This window comes from Ctenopharyngodon idella, chromosome 16, assembly GCF_019924925.1.
Source record: "Ctenopharyngodon idella isolate HZGC_01 chromosome 16, HZGC01, whole genome shotgun sequence".
Classification (NCBI taxonomy): domain Eukaryota; kingdom Metazoa; phylum Chordata; class Actinopteri; order Cypriniformes; family Xenocyprididae; genus Ctenopharyngodon; species Ctenopharyngodon idella.
This window is the reverse complement of record NC_067235.1, coordinates 23275830-23292160: the sequence shown is the minus strand read 5'-3', so window position 1 is coordinate 23292160 and position 16331 is coordinate 23275830. Positions and strand designations below refer to the sequence as shown.

At 36.0% G+C, this 16331-nt stretch overlaps 2 protein-coding genes across 2 annotated transcripts; both read left to right on the top strand.

The window, feature by feature from the left end:
• Window positions 1-5965: 5965 nt before the first annotated feature.
• Window positions 5966-10439, top strand: LOC127496726 (cathepsin K-like). The gene is made up of 8 exons (XM_051864442.1): window positions 5966-6166; window positions 6688-6825; window positions 7069-7191; window positions 7531-7683; window positions 7987-8205; window positions 9211-9376; window positions 9500-9608; window positions 9802-10439. Exons 2-8 carry the CDS (start codon window positions 6694-6696, stop codon window positions 9899-9901), a joined length of 1002 nt encoding a protein of 333 aa, XP_051720402.1. The 5' UTR covers window positions 5966-6166; window positions 6688-6693; the 3' UTR covers window positions 9902-10439.
• Window positions 10440-11907: 1468 nt separating this feature from the next.
• Window positions 11908-15464, top strand: LOC127496727 (cathepsin S-like). Its single transcript, XM_051864443.1, has 8 exons — window positions 11908-12065; window positions 12835-12960; window positions 13208-13330; window positions 13687-13839; window positions 14215-14439; window positions 14667-14832; window positions 14927-15029; window positions 15203-15464. The coding sequence occupies exons 2-8, from the start codon at window positions 12838-12840 to the stop codon at window positions 15300-15302; spliced, it is 993 nt and encodes a 330-aa protein (XP_051720403.1). The 5' UTR covers window positions 11908-12065; window positions 12835-12837; the 3' UTR covers window positions 15303-15464.
• The last annotated feature ends 867 nt before the right edge of the window (window positions 15465-16331 follow it).

The following is a 16331-nucleotide window of genomic DNA, read 5'->3' as shown; positions in this document are numbered from 1 at the left end:
TTATGGTGTTGGCTAATCCTACAGTGCAGATAAGGTGATGATAAATCACACTATTTGTTTTTCATGAGGCTTTAAGTCTTCTAATGTGTAGACCAGGGTCAGATCTCCCAGGGACTAAAATAGCTTTTATTAAATAATTTTTAAGAACAGTAGCCATTCACCTTTGTTTTATAATACAAAAAGTTTGGAGTTCACCATCTGTAGAGAGACAACAATGTCATATAACTTCTCTGTGGTTAATCAGACTGTGATAGATTTTACCCTTCATGATGAAAAAACTCTGAGAAGCCAAATAATCAGAATACATTTATTCTTAAATAACTTCAGTGCCTTTTTAATGGACATCACACAACATTAACCAGCACCATTAATGTAAAAAAGATATGTTATACTTTATTTTATTCTACTTTGTGAGTGAGGAGGACAAGGATTATACACCCAATTAACCATAATGTTAATTTAGGCACCAGGCTCCAAATGAATAACAGAGGTGTGATATTTAGTCTCAAAAACAATGAGTCAGGCAGGTCACGCTATCACCATTTGCTCACAAGAATTATAAGGATGTTCCCAAATGGCAACAGATTTACACATGGTTATTTACTATACAATCCATGGATAGCGCAAGTAAAATGGAAACAGAGATATCTGCACTGGAGTGGCATACATTAGTGGTTTGGGAGAACAGTGACACTCTCCACATTGCCTGTAGGATTTTAATTAAATCTGGCCACTAGAGGGAAAACATTTCAAATGAAGGAAGGGACTGAGTGCAGAAAAGTCTCTAATATAGGAAACGTTCACCTTTATCCTCATTTAATAGCTCTAAGTTCTTTAAACTTCACAAAAAGTAATCCATCACAACAAGACTGGCCTATTTTACCAAACCCTTTGTCTTTTCATGTTACTGTCTAACTATAGTGTTACCAGCAGCGATTCTATATAATATAATATAATATAATAATTTATTTACTTTAAAAAAATCTAATTATTTAAAATAAATGCCTCTGGGACAGATGGTTCAGGTTTCTAAGGGTGCTGAGATAAAAGACCGGGTGCTGAATAAGGTTTAAAATGTCTGTGTTGTCATGTGTTGCACATTGTTTCAGAAAGTATTTATCCTTGCATGTTTGCATGTTTGGCTTAAGCTAGCAGTTCCTAAAATAGCTTTGAATGTACCATATGTAGCTATCTTTAGATATTTCTGTAACCTTGTCCATTTAAAACATTAAATTATAACCAAAGATGTTACCGCTGTCTTACTATGAACAGTTTGCTATGTCGCGTTAATGAATTATTGGTAACACTTTACAATAAGGTCTCATTTGTTAACATTAGTTAATGTATTTACTAACATGAAGTAACAATGAGCAATACATTTGTTACAGTATTTATTATTTGTTAATATTAGTTAATAAAAATACAGTCGTTCATGTTAGTTCACAGTACATTAATAATGTTAACAAATACTTTTAATTTTAATAATGTATGAGTAAATGTTGAAATTAACTACAACTAAGATTAATAAATGCTGTAGAAGTATTGTTCATTCTTAATTCATGTTAACTAAAGTAGCTAATATTAACTAATAAAACCTTATTGAAAAGTGTAACTGAATTATTTCTCATTCAGAGCGTTATCTCCTTTCTAACACGTCTTCTGCAGAGCTGCCTTGGTATTCAGCCAGGAATTGGGATTATTTGCTTTTAGGTTTTTTTCTTCCATGTTGTAAACAAAAGCCTTACTGTTGTACATTTAAAAAGGATTGTAAAAGAATGTTTATCTCGTATCCCAGCACAACCTTCTGAAATCTACTACATCATTCCTAGCAGAATTTTTTTTCTCGCTCTCTCTCTCTATTTTCCTGTTTATCCATTTACACAACTCTCTCTGACCTGCCTTTACAAATGCTGTACTGACCCTGGCTTAGAGTCACTGCACACTGATTTGTATTGGTCAAATCCTGCCGTCACAAACCCTCAGATCCCTGTGCACGTGGCAGATGGCACAGTTGTGAAATTGTGAATGTGCTCTTGCTCTTCAAAGACTGTTTGTCACACTGGAATAATGTATAGTTTGCCAGGCCCTCTGTGTCTCAACTCTAATCCCCAGCATGTGGACATCTGTGCATCAATAGTGGTGGCACTGGAAAAACAAAAACAAGCTTCTGTGATGGGATTTATGAATGGAATGAATGCAGCTGCAGCAGCACTTTTTTACTAATATAATATAATATACACTGCCCAGACCAAAAAAAAAGTCGCTGTTTGGATTTTAATAGGCAAATACTTAAGAGTCTATGGATGGTCATTATTACAGTAATTATTATTTTTTTTAGCATGTTATATGTTTGGCAATGGTTCTTTTAACCTTAAAAGATGGAGTGTGTAGCTTTTCATTTCTTAAACAATCATGCATTAAGATTATCATGGCCATATTCCAGGATGACAATGTCAAGATTCACCAGGCTCAAATTGTGAAAGAATTGTTGGGAGGAAGCATGAAGAATCATTTTCACACATGAATTGGCACTGACCTTAACCTCAGTGTAAGTTTTTTGGGATGTGCTGGAGTAGACTTTACAGAGTGCTCACCTCTTGCATTGTCAATACAAGATCTTGACCAAAAAATGATGCACCTCTCGATGGAAATAAATGTTGTGATGTTATTTCCATCAAGAGGTGCATCAATTTTTGGTCAAGATATTGTATTGACAATGCAAGAGGTGAGCACTCTGTAAAGTCTCCTCCAGCACATCCCAAAGACTTTCAATGAAATTAAGGTCTGGAGAGGTGCCAATTCATGTGTGAAAATGATTCTTCATGCTCTCTGAACAATTCTTTCACAATTTTAACCCTGGTGAATCTTGACATTATCATCCTGAAATATGGCCATGATGTGTCTTCCTACATGGTTGTTTAAGAAATGAAAAGCTACACACTCCATCTTTAAGGGTTAAAAGAACCGTTGCCAAACATATAACATGCTAGAAACATAATAATCACTGTAATAATGATCCATTCATAGATTCTTAAGTATTTGCCTATTAAAATCCAAACAGCAATGTTTTTTTTTTTTTGGCCGGGCAGTGTATAATATAACATAATATAATATAATATAATATAATATAATATAATATATGATGAATGATGTTTAAAAAGCATTACAGAATGCACCTCATGGGGTTGGTTGAAAGAAGCCCAGAGTGAAAAGCTTAACAAAAGTTGGCTCCTTTGAAGTAGCTTAAATATAATACATAGTTTTGATTTGTTTAAGATTTTTTGGTCACCTGCATTTTTGTTACTTTATAGTTTTGAGGACTTTACTATTTCTCTAAAATGTAAAAAATTGGTATATAGTTGTGTCCAAACTTTTGACTGGTATATAAACCATATAGAATAGTGTCTAAAAGGGAAGTTTGATGCATTGTTCTGTTGTTCTCATTCTGAAAAATAATGTGTAAAAAAACTTTGAATCAAAAGTCTTGTGATAGTCATGGGAGCAGACATGTGACTGCAGCAGAGCATTCTGGGTTTCTTTTTTTGTGTGGTTAGACTGGAATGTAAAGTTACAGGAAACAGATGTTGAGTATACTGCCAGTAGCTAGCTGAGGGAGGGATCTTTTTCATTTTTCTCTTTCTTTTTTGCTGTGTAACATGACTGAACAGTTGTGATGCTGGAGTTGTTTAAATCTATATTCTACAATAATAATGTATTCAAATTAATGCACAATATTTCATATTTACTTAGGACTCTGTTTATTTGAGCAGAGTGTTGCAGTGGTTTGTGTTTATTTGAGCATTTGTTTGCAATATTAATTCTTTGTTTATTGTACATGACATAATTTTACAACAATTTAATTGTGTGTTCAGACCGACAATATCTGCACTCACAAAATGTCTAAAAATATAAGGCTTGATCCTTAATGTTTTAGCAAAACAACACTTAAACACACAAACACTGCAAATCAGGCTCTGATCAGGATCAGATAAACCAAAAAAAAAAAAAGTCTAAACTTTTGGAAAGCATGAATGAGCAGGTGTGTATTACTGAAAAATGCTTCAATCATTTAATGTATCCAGGTCAAAGTCAATCCTTCCTTTCAGGTATTGCAGGTTAATATGTAATAATATCAAATTAATTCCAGTGAACACTGTGTTTTACCAAGAAATTACATTAAACGAGATGAACAGTATCTGAAAGTTTCTTTTAGTCTAGTAATCTTATTAGAAATACAGAAAAATTGTACAGGAACAGAGTCTTGCTACACTATAGTACAAAAAGGTGTTGAGTTCATAGAAGTGTTGTGTTTTAGTTTGTACAGTTGGTGGGTAATGTGCAACGAAGTGAAATTAGTAGCAATTACACAAACCATTTGTGCAAACTTAACTAATCCAATCAGTGTTTAAGGTGAACTGAATAAATCTGGCACATATTTTTTGTTTCCCATAGACAAAGCTGAATACGTTCTTAAATTTAGTCTGCTCAGTCTTGTCACCATGTCAGCAGGTTATGCTGCTTTTGGCCTGTGATATTTATGGGTTTGCTTGTATGTTTGTGAGTAATCTGCACATAGCATGAGCAACTAACACTAAGGGGACTTTCCTTGACATACATTTATATCTTAGTGCTGACCGAATGGCTATATAGTAGACATCATGGGACAATTTTCATGTAGACCTCATACACTGACACATTGTACAGGGAACACAGGTTGTTGACTAACAAGGGGAAGTGTTCATGACAAGCTAACAGGGCCTCATGAGAATGATGCTCAGAAAGAGGTGCTATTTATTCATACCATCAAATCAGTCTACCAGCTAAAAAACAACCTTATCTACTGAAAATCTGAGATGACTGAAGATGAACTTACTGAAGGTTATGGACTAAGATGAGAAAATGTGCATTATTAAACATATCCTGCCAGTGGCGTAACTTTGTTTTAAAAAGTGGGTGTGACAGGAATGTGTGTGGTGGTGGGTGGTTTGGGGGCATAGACCTCATGTTTAATAGCATTAGTCAATAAATACGTGAATCCGCAATGATCGGTAGGTTGTCCTGATAGACGAGGGGTAGAGCTTTTGTTCAGCATGCCAGAGGTTGTGGGTTCTAATCCGCCTTCGTGTAATTTACTTTATTTTTTTTCTCATTAAAACCAAAGATGTTCATCAGTGATTGTATATCAAGAGCAGGGACACGTTCATGTGTACTTTTTTGTGTGATTTCACTGGAAAGAATAGAGTCGATAGGTTGAAGCGCTCGTCCGAGTGAAGACTGCGCAGTGTCCACGAGCTCCAAGAGCACACTGTTGAGCCACTGATAACAGCGGCAACAAGCACTCAACATGGTTTCAAAAACAACACATCCCAGCGACAGATCGCCTATTTTTTTAACACAAACGAATTGCTAGTTTCATCTAGAGATGTTTCTTTTGTATTAGTATACATCCGTGCCGCGAGATGTTTAAAAAAGTGGTGGGGACAATATCGACCCTGGCAAAAAAGTGGTGGGGACATGACCCACTCGTCCCACCCGCAAATTACGCCTATATATCCAGCCTTTTGCAGCAATGAATGCGACTGTTTATCCAACTGGATGTGACTGTTTCTTTTGTTAGTGTGACTAAAACCATCTAGCCCAGCCAAATGTATACTAATGAGAATCAATGGCAAAAATTAAAAACTGGTGTCAATAAGCAATTCCCAAGACTTCGGAGAGAGTCTAAGGAAACGTTACACCAAATTCATTATGTAAAACTGGTTATTTGTGTAAAATTAATGGATCTATCTATCTGGCAACTCTACGCGAGAATGGTTTAATATAATTTAGCGCTGAAAATATTATAGCCTAATGGATCTATAAAATATTATTATCGTTATTGTTGTTGTTGGTGTTTGTTAAATTAATTTTAATTTCATATACAAATCTCTTTTTCACGACCTTAGTATTGGTAGGATACACTATTCCCAACTTCCCACTTTTCCTAAAACTGTAACTTGACACCTGACATCATCGCTCTGAGCTGTTTTAGCGATTCCAGATACAGCGGGGCTTCTTCCCTCCTTCCCTGTGCTTCCTCAAAACTCCAGCATATAAAAAAGGTCGTCGACTAACCAGATTCAAACCAGCATCCATCTTTTGTTCTGAACTTCTGGAAATCATTCAGGTAACTGAGGTTCCTCATGGTCACTCTGTAGCCTATCTTTTTTTCTTAACTCAGTTTACAACAAACAATAGTTTACATTGTTTAGCCTATATATTTTAATACTCGTAAAGTATGAAAATAGAAACATTTGAAGTTCTGGGTGCAGCTTTGTTGCAATTTGTTGTAAACTATTATAGTTGACATTGTTTAGCCTATATGTTTTAATACTCGTAAAGTATGAAGAATCAAAACATTTGAAGTTCTGGGTGCAGCTTTGTTGCAATTACTTCCGCTTTCTTTTTGTTGTAAATGAACTTATAAAATGAAAACTTTTTAACACAATTTATTAATATAATAAGACGGTAAATTTCTTCTTGCTCATTTCAGATATCACCACTCAATCCTTACTTCTCTAAACTAACCTAAATAGGTTGCAGTGGGGGTTTCGTTTTTGCATGTGGTTTACAGTTAACACGCACGTACTTTGCACGAGCATGTTATAGTATATAGTGGGTTTACACCTCTGACTGTCTGTTTTTCAGGGCATTATGTATACATTTGGTGGAATTCCTCTTCTTGTGGTGGTGTGGTGTGGACTAGCTCACACTCTGGACAATCTCTCACTGGATGAAGCATGGGAGAGCTGGAAAATCACCCATAGGAGGGAATACAATGGCCTGGTGAGTAGCATGCTATGTAAAGACTGAAATAATCAAATTTTCTGTCCTCAGGGTGCTAAAAGAGTTAATGAATTAGGTTGGTGAGGTAGTTTGTATTATTATTATTATTTTGTATGACTAGTTTGATTGGAATGTACTGGCTAAGTCCCTTTATGGAGCTGTTTTAATGCACTACAGCTGTTATTCCATTCAGTATCACTTTGTTTGTGTCAAGTATTTTCATGTGTGTTTCATGGTGGACAGGATGAAGAGTCTATTCGACGGGCGATTTGGGAGAAGAACATGCTGTTTATTGAGGCCCATAACAAAGAGTATGAACTGGGGATTCATACCTATAATCTGGGCATGAACCATTTTGGAGATATGGTAAGTACCTTAATATTTCACTGCTGTGAAATGCACTCATTGTTTTACTCATTGTGAAACTCATTGTTTTAAAAACATTTGCCAGTTTTATAAAAGGAAAAACAGCTATATATGTGAAACTGCCCAGTTTAATATGCCACAGTTAGCCTATTATTTTGCTGTTTTGTTACTTGCTAAACCTGTTTGCAGGTAAGTAAGCACATGACAACAGGAATATTCCATCAACAAAATATGTATTATAAAGGCCTGTTTACTGAAACTAGATCCTAACAACTGTTAACATTTTTGATCAGAAATTTGATGCAAGATCTTTTTTGTCCAATTCTTATCTCTCTGCAGACACTAGAAGAAGTGGCAGAGAAAGTGATGGGACTCCAAATGCCCATGTACCGGGACCCAATAAACACATACATGCCTGGTGACACAGTGGAGAAGTTGCCCAAATCAATTGATTACCGTAAACTGGGATACGTCACTTCTGTCAAGAACCAAGTAAGGAAATTACAAAATATTCCTGTAATATTTCCTCATTCTGTGAAAATCTCACACGATTAACCTTATCACCATACTCACCTTAACTTCTGGCAGTAACAAATGTGCTTTCATACAAATTTCCACAGAATGAGGGTTATCATATTACCATTGGCTTCATAAGTTTAGATTTCAAGCCAACTACAGTTATCACTGTACTTGATCTCCATCTAGTGGATAAAAAGATAAAGCCTTTCTTTTTAAATCAGTATACAAGTTTAGACTGCTCCTCAGTGAGTGCTGTTTTTCTCTTGCTCCCCTCAGGGTTCGTGCGGCTCATGCTGGGCCTTTAGCTCTGTTGGGGCCTTAGAAGGTCAGCTGAAGAAGACCAAAGGTCAACTGGTGGATCTCAGTCCTCAGAACCTGGTGGACTGTGTGACTGGAAATGACGGCTGCGGTGGAGGATACATGACAATTGCCTTCCAATATGTCGCAGACAACCAAGGCATTGATTCAGAGGAGGGCTACCCCTATGTTGGAATGGTATGTAAAGTCACCATGAAATCAAAATTGACAATTCTTATTTTTTATGGTATATTTCAGTATTTATTATAAATAATTTATCCCTGCACAATTTTTAATCAAAATAACTTCCCCTCCCTCTTGCAATGACATCTCTTCTCTGATGTTAAAACACTCTTAAGTGTTTTCTTGTGGATATATGAAGCACTGATCACACAGAGGTTTTTACTGTGTGAACAGTTCACACACTTTTAAACCAAGCAGCTTTCTGCTGGTCAACACAGCAAATTCACGTAACCAACTTGAACATGAGCGAAATCTGCATGGGGAACTTTTCACCCTCATGCGAAGCTCCCGATCGTGCTGATTCCTATTTTAATGACTGGATTTCACATGGGACCGTATCTTTATGCTAACTGACTTAGAAGGCAAAACATTTTTTGTGTTGCTAAACTAAACAAATATATATATATTTTTTAAATGATTGATTTAATTTATTTGGATTAAGGTCAAAGCCAACCAAAGATTAAGGGTTTGTTCACAAAAAAAAAATTCTGTCATTAATTACTCACCCTCATGTCATTCCACACTCGTAAGACCTTCGTTCATCTTTGGAACACAAATTAACATATTTTTGATGAAATCCGAGAGGTATGTGACTTGTACATAGACAGCAATTTAGCCACCACATTCACGTGTCCATGTGACTCTAGTGGTTCAACCTTAATTTTATGAAGAGACGAGAATACTTTTTGTGCGCAAAAACAAAACAAAAATAATGACTTTATTCAACAATATCTTCTCTTCTGTATCATTCTTGTATACTGTTTACGTTCAGCGCTTCCAGGTTCTACGATGCATGCGTGTGATGGTGGCGCAGGAGCCGGCCAATAATGAGTCGCCGTTCTGACGTAGAACCTGGAAGCACTGAATGTAAACAGCGTAGGAGAATGATCATTTTTGGGTGAACTAACCCTTTTTACTGTTGACAGTCATTATTTTTCATCTCACTACTGCCCCTTGCAGGATCAGCAGTGTGCCTACAACATTTCAGCGAGAGCGGCCAGTTGCAAAGGGTATAAAGAGATTCCTCAGGGTAATGAGAGGGCTCTGACTGCTGCCGTGGCAAAGGTGGGACCTGTGTCAGTGGGTATAGATGCCATGCAGTCCACCTTCCTGTACTATAAAAGCGGTACTTAACATCTCTTCTACATCTACATTGTCTGTTTTGTGTTGTTTTGCTGAAATCTTTATAATAAAGATCACTAATAAGACTAAAAGCTTGACCTGTACTATGTCCAAAACCCATTTCTAGGTGTGTACTATGATCCCAACTGCAACAAAGATGATGTCAACCATGCAGTGCTAGCTGTTGGTTACGGAGTCACACCGAAAGGCAAAAAGTACTGGATTGTGAAGAACAGGTGAGATTCTTCAAGAGAGCAGCATTGTTTAAAATAATAAATAAATAAATAAAGTAAATATGTAATTTTCTATTTAATTAAAAATAAGGAAGTTTTAAGTTTTTTAATTTTTTTTTTTTTTAAAGAATAAATAAATAAATGTGTATTTAGTAGTGTCTTCTCCTAATCCACCATTTTTTTTCTGCTTCTGAAGTTGGGGTGAAGACTGGGGAAAGAAGGGGTATGTCCTGATGGCTCGTAACCGTAACAATGCATGTGGCATTGCCAGCCTGGCCAGTTTCCCAGTCATGTGAGAGCTGGAAGCAGGGAGCTCACAAGAGACCAAACTTCAGTCTGCTGCTGACCAATAACAAAAGGGACTCATCACTATCATTGTGCTCCATCATGTAATAATGTTCGAGAAAACACTCTCTAAAAGAGGCAATTAATTTTAATACCACAAGGTTGAGTGTATTTTTCTCTTGTGTCTTAGATGTCTTGTTTTTAATCCTGTCAACTCATGCAGTCGAAACTGTTTTGTGCAATATTTGAAATTCAGAAGGGAAGTTTTGATATTGTGTACACAGTCTGTTAAGTTTTTTCTCCCCTGGTGGGATCTGAGATCTCTGTTTTATATTTTGATTATATAAATTACCAAGGGCTTTTTATGACCATATTAAATAAACTGTTAATTTTGAGTACATCATACTTGGGTTAAAGTATCTTTTTTTCTGGTGTAAAAAAAGGTCACACTACTAACACTTTCAATGAATAAAAAGTCAGTATCACACCTCTATACAGAAACATTATGTAAAATACAAAACAGAGAATAAAACATCTGTGCCAACCCTCCTTATTTTGAATTCTGAGAATGTTTCTATAAACCATGGTATTCATCATTCCTGTGGTTACAAAGACTTAGTTTGAGTTTTGCTAAGGTGGAAGAGAAAGCATCAGAGAATTTATTTGGAGAAGCCGAAACCAAGAGTCAAATCAAAGACAGCACATATAATTAAGAGCTAAACTATTCTATACTGTTTAAACAAAAATGATGACAGTTACGTTCTGTGGGAAGAAATCATATGACCATAACTGAACCACTTCCTCATTAACAGATGAATGACCCAGCTTTCCCCTTTTGTGTACCCACACCTTCACACTCAGTAATTGTAACTTAAAATCTCTGAACTCTGACTTTTTATTAAAAGAATTCAACCTGAAAATAGAGAATACAACATCAGAACTACAGTAATACATTCTTAAGTCCCTATTAGTGCTAAAGAGGGATAAATAATATTTAAAATTTTAAATATTTAAAACAGCATGAATTGTAAGTTCTATTAATATTAAAGAAGATTTTCCCTTATCAGCACAGTTTAAATGTGATTATTTTCATTTAGTCGAAATCAGCACCAGGTCAGCACGAATATTTGTTGAATCATGATGATGACTCATTTTGTAAGTGATCAGCAAATGCCTCGTGAAAGGAAAAAAATAGTAATCATTGTTCCTGTAACCTATCGTTGTTATGTGGCTTTTTCATATTTGGCCAATGAAACTTGTTCTTCTAGATTAGAGCCTAAACCTCATGACTGGTACATTCTCAAAGCCAGACAGGTGTTGATGCCATGTGCTTGAGTGCTCAAATGATGGTGTGTAACCACATGATTTCCTCTGGCTATCTTCCTGTTTCTTGTGTACTTTCATATATCATGTAATAAATTATAATTATGGCTTTAGGCCTCAACTACCACGTTGTTATCAAGTATTCTAAATAGTTACTGTGCATCAAGTGAAGTCACTCGAATAGGATTTTCTTCCAAATGTCGCTAGATGTCGACACAAACACGGCATGAGGAAACAGAATAAAAACCTACTTTTCAATGCGTGTAAAACTCTTCGAACCTAGTGAGCTGCCTACCTAGACAGCAGTTTATTTCTTCTACGCAATGAAGATGACATCTGTCTTTAACTGATAGATTCATTAGCAGCTCAGCTGTAAGCTGCTGGTATTTTCACAGTTACAGAGTAAAAGGTCTTCGCTGGTGGAAAACCCCTCTCAAAACGATAATTAAAAGAGCACGTCGGACACATTTTTTTTTAGGTTACTGCATAGACACCATTAAGCTTACAATTGTATATAATTAGTTTAATATGAATTAATAGTATTTTATTTTTATATTTTATATAATTAGTTTATAATATATATTCAAATAGTTATATTGTTAACTAAGTTGTATTTTCATTATTTATTAATTTATTATTTATTAATTTATTTATTATTTTTTTATTAAATTATTATTTTTTTCTTTTGTAACAGGGCGAAGCAAAAAGTAAGCAAAGACAACTGTACCATATGACAACAGGCAGAGATTAGCACGTGATGGAACAAAATAAAAGCAAAGGAACCAGGAACTCACAGACGTCCATCACCTCCTCTACAAACGACAAGAATTGCAGCTTAACGAGAGTGCACAGGTGGGACGAGATACATCTGAATTCATTTCTTGTTGTTCCCCTTTTTAACGTTACTTGTCGTATCTTTTTAATAAAAGTCGCCTTTGTTGGTTTCTATCAGTTTCTCTTTCGGTTTTAGTTAAGGTGGTGACTGTGGTTTTATTAGCCCTTTTCCTCAGATAGACTTGAAATGTTGTCAGTGTTTTATTAATCGTCTGTAGTAACTCTGCGTTTAAAAGTAAAGCGTTAAAAATGCTTAAATTATACTTAATATGTGTTGTGGAATGAAGGATTAGGTGAAATCGATCAAACACCCATTTTAGCTTCATATCCGTTTCTTCCTTATACTGGCATATCTGTTCTCTTCCGTTTATGTGGTTAACTTAGCTTCCCTTTTCGTCCTCCCAAATCCATGTTTAAAACTTGTTTTAGTATTATCATTCATTGATTTACTTTGATTTACATTGTTTTGTTTTTTTTCTACCAATTTCATAACATTTTGACGTTTTAACTTCCTTTCTGGTCTACTTCTGCTACTTCATTTTACCCAGCTTGTTTCCTTCATTGTAAAAATCTTGAGCGTTTCATTTAGATAAGAACATTTAAAACAAACAAACAAACAAATCTTAGAATGTTTCAGAATTCTGCTTCACTGAATTGATCACTTCAGACTGTGGCTGATGTAACATTTAGGCCAGGTGTTGCATAATTCAATGAGTGAATTAACAGAAAAATATTGTTTTAATGCATGTCAGTAACTTTCATGGGCCGTTTTCCTTGCCGTTGTCAGGCCATGATGTTCGGGAGCTTGCTGTTTGCCGTGTGTTGTAGCGCAGCACTGGCCCATTTCAACTCAAATCTAGACCAGCACTGGGAGTTGTGGAAGAAGACGCATGACAAGTTTTACTCCACTAAGGTGAGAACACAAGTTTCATAAGCATCTATCAGATGATCCCACAGCTGATCTTTCATCTACTTACAGTTTCATTTTCATAATGGTTATTCAGGGTGTTCTTGTGAGACTATAATATTTTAACCATTAGCTTGAAATAGTGTTGATGGCATCCATACATTGATGGAATTGTATTGAAATATTTATGACTTTAAAATGGTCGTCTCACACCAATGTATCACTTGTGTGATCCCTGTTATATGTGTTGCAGGTTGAGGAACTGGGCAGGAGGGAGTTGTGGGAGAAAAACCTTGAAATTATCACAATTCATAACCTGGAGGCCTCCATGGGCATGCATTCATATGACCTGGGCATGAACCACATGGGTGACATGGTGTGTGTGTGTGTGTGTGTGTGTGTGTGTGTGTGTGTGTGTGTGTGTGTGTGTGTGTGTGTGTGAGAGAGAGTGAGTGTGAGATTCATGATTATCTGTGTGCACTAGCTAAGAGGAAAAAAAAAAAAAATCACTCCTGGCACCCGATACTACTTTATTTCCATGTTACTAGCATGAAGCTAATGTAAGATTTAAGATTATTTTTTTCTTTTTTCTTTCACAGGTCAATTTTTTTTTTTTCCTTACAAATATTACTAGATTTTTAATTTGCATTAATAACTAAAAAGAGTTATACAGCTATAGTGTAACTTCATCCTGTTCATATCTTTCTTTTTTTGTGTCATGTTGATTCAAAGACAACAGAGGAGATCCTCCAAACGTTAGCCATGACCCGTGTCCCTCCTGGCTTTAAGAGGCAAACAGCAAAATTCGTGGGCTCTTCTGGGGCTTCTGCCCCAGACTCCCTGGACTGGAGAGAGAAGGGATATGTCACCAGTGTGAAAATGCAGGTGTGAATGTACTATGTATGCTATCTGATATCTGCTCAATGGCAAAGGAAAATGGCTGAGTTATTGATTGTGGTTTAGATGTTGCTTTCATGATGTCAAATGAATTGGCCACATTCTCTGTCAGGAAACTTTGTCACACACGTTTTTTTTTTTTTTTTTTTTAAAGTTTCACTTCTTTTGTTTTGTTTGACCAGTCAGTGTCTGAGGGATTTTATTTCCCTTTTTCGTAACTTCCTCTATGATGAGTTGGAAATTCACAAACCTGCAACTAAAAACAGCATTGTCAGAATGCTGTTTCCGCAGCCTCAAGTCATTGTAATCCAAAAGTTTGTGTTATTCCTGGTAGTTTTATAATGCTTTCCTGTCTGCCGTCAGGGTGCGTGTGGTTCTTGTTGGGCGTTCAGCTCCGTTGGGGCTCTTGAAGGTCAGCTGATGAAGACCACAGGAAAGCTGGTTGACCTCAGTCCTCAGAACCTGGTGGACTGTTCCTCCGGTTATGGCAACAAGGGCTGCAATGGCGGTTTTATGAGTTCTGCCTTCCAGTATGTCATTGATAATGGCGGAATAGATCCAGAGTCATCTTACCCTTATGAAGGAGTGGTAAGTTGTTTGTGTGGGTCCAAGTAAAGAAACATTTAGCTCGCATATATTAGAATTTACAGGGCCTGTTACTGTGAGATCTGATCCTTACATACTGTATACAGACCGGTCTCTACATTGCTGGATTTAGATTTGTCAGTTTGCAGCTTGTTTTAAAAAAAATCTGCAATATTGTAATTCATTATCAATATGGGTCTAATGTGTAATGTAATAAATGTGTCCTACAGCAAAAGCAGTGCAGATACAATCCATCCCAGCATGCAGCAAACTGCACCAAGTACTATTTCGTCCGTCAGGGAGATGAAGAGGCCCTGAAGGAGGCTTTGGCCAGTGTCGGCCCTATTTCAGTGGCCATTGATGCCACCCGCCCTCAGTTTATCCTGTACCGCAATGGTGAGTATTTCTTTCTCTTTACCTTTAAATCAGACTGATTACCAGATCAAATTAGGACTGTGATATTATAACATTATCTCATATCTGTCCACAGGAGTTTACAATGATCCAACCTGCACCAAAAGAATAAACCATGCAGTGCTGGCTGTGGGATACGGTTCGATTGCTGGGCAGGACTATTGGCTGGTCAAAAACAGGTACAATCAGAATGATTGTGAAGTTTTCTGATCATAAATCGTCTGGTTCTGGAAATGTACCCACTCGTGAGAAAGACATTTTTGTGAAGTCTTGTAAAAGCAGACATTCTGTGTCAAACACAACACTGAACTGAATAAATGCAGATGTTGATTGTTTGCTTTTGCTTTAACAGTTGGGGTACTGGATTTGGAGATGGTGGCTACATCCGTATAGCCAGAAACCAGAATAACATGTGTGGCATCGCCTCATACGCCTGCTATCCGGTTATGTAACTGAAACCCTGTTGAAATGTGAACGTATCAAAATAAGAAATTTATTGTTTTATAGTCTAATTTCCTGGATGTAAATGTGTTCTATATGTGTATTTTACATTTCCATTGTTTTTAAAAAAAAATCCAAATGTATCTTTTATGAAATAAATATTAAATTTTTAATGTGTTTTCTGGTTTGTGAAGCTTTAAAAGGAAATGCTTTCACTCAATTCAGTTGGTTTCAAATGGTCATTGGAACATCACAAAAGTTTCACATGAGGTATTAAAGTCTTTTTCAAGAAATTCCATGACATGTCACGGTTAGGACAACACACGTGTATGTGTCGTTCTATATCCGTGTGGTTAAGTTCAAAGTGGGAGTCCAAAATGGTGAATCTACTTGCAGGCAAAATTTTACTTCTCAAATAAAGTGCTGTTGATGAGTTTGAAATTTGTTGTTTAGGGCAGAAAAAAAGGTTAATGGAAATATTAGAAAGTAAGATGAATATTACACATTTTTTCCCCCAATATACTCAAGATGTCAGTCCACAGACAGAAACTTGTGTGTGTAAAATAATTCTTGTGTGTTTCAAAATAATCCAAAAACAAGAATTGTCCATTTTGATTTCATGGTGAATATAATGAGACATACTTTTGGGTATGTTGTACACTTTGATCCAGAGATGTGTTGCTAATAATTTGTTTAAAACCCATAAGTCATAAAATCAAAGTGTGCAACTTACCCAGTAGCATGTCTCAAAGTCACCATGAAATAGTTTTACTGTAATTTGTTTTGAAAATGTTTGGGGTATTTCACCCACATTTGCATGTGGCTGTTCAGACTGCCTCAAAAAGTAAGAACTGTCCATGTGTATTGTAATCTAAGTTTTACTTAATACGATGTTATTTTACATCACTAATTGATGTGCAATTTCAATTTCAGATTGACTATAGGATTAAATGGCATAAGTCAAAAGATTTAAAGAAAAGCTTGACTTTACTAAACAGCAGAGTCAACGTGATTTCTGATGAGTTTAAAAAAACTTTTCA

What these genes read in the sequence shown, in the direction of transcription:
- LOC127496726 (XM_051864442.1), top strand. Translation starts at nt 6,694, where the DNA reads ATGTATACATTTGGTGGAATTCCTCTTCTTGTGGTGGTGTGGTGTGGA. An exon ending in TCACTTCTGTCAAGAACCAA is followed by an intron (nt 7,684 to 7,986) that starts GTAAGGAAATTA and finishes TGCTCCCCTCAG; the next exon opens with GGTTCGTGCGGCTCATGCTG. An exon ending in TACTGGATTGTGAAGAACAG is followed by an intron (nt 9,609 to 9,801) that starts GTGAGATTCTTC and finishes CTGCTTCTGAAG; the next exon opens with TTGGGGTGAAGACTGGGGAA.
- LOC127496727 (XM_051864443.1), top strand. Translation starts at nt 12,838, where the DNA reads ATGATGTTCGGGAGCTTGCTGTTTGCCGTGTGTTGTAGCGCAGCACTG. An exon ending in ACAAGTTTTACTCCACTAAG is followed by an intron (nt 12,961 to 13,207) that starts GTGAGAACACAA and finishes TATGTGTTGCAG; the next exon opens with GTTGAGGAACTGGGCAGGAG. An exon ending in TATTGGCTGGTCAAAAACAG is followed by an intron (nt 15,030 to 15,202) that starts GTACAATCAGAA and finishes TTGCTTTAACAG; the next exon opens with TTGGGGTACTGGATTTGGAG.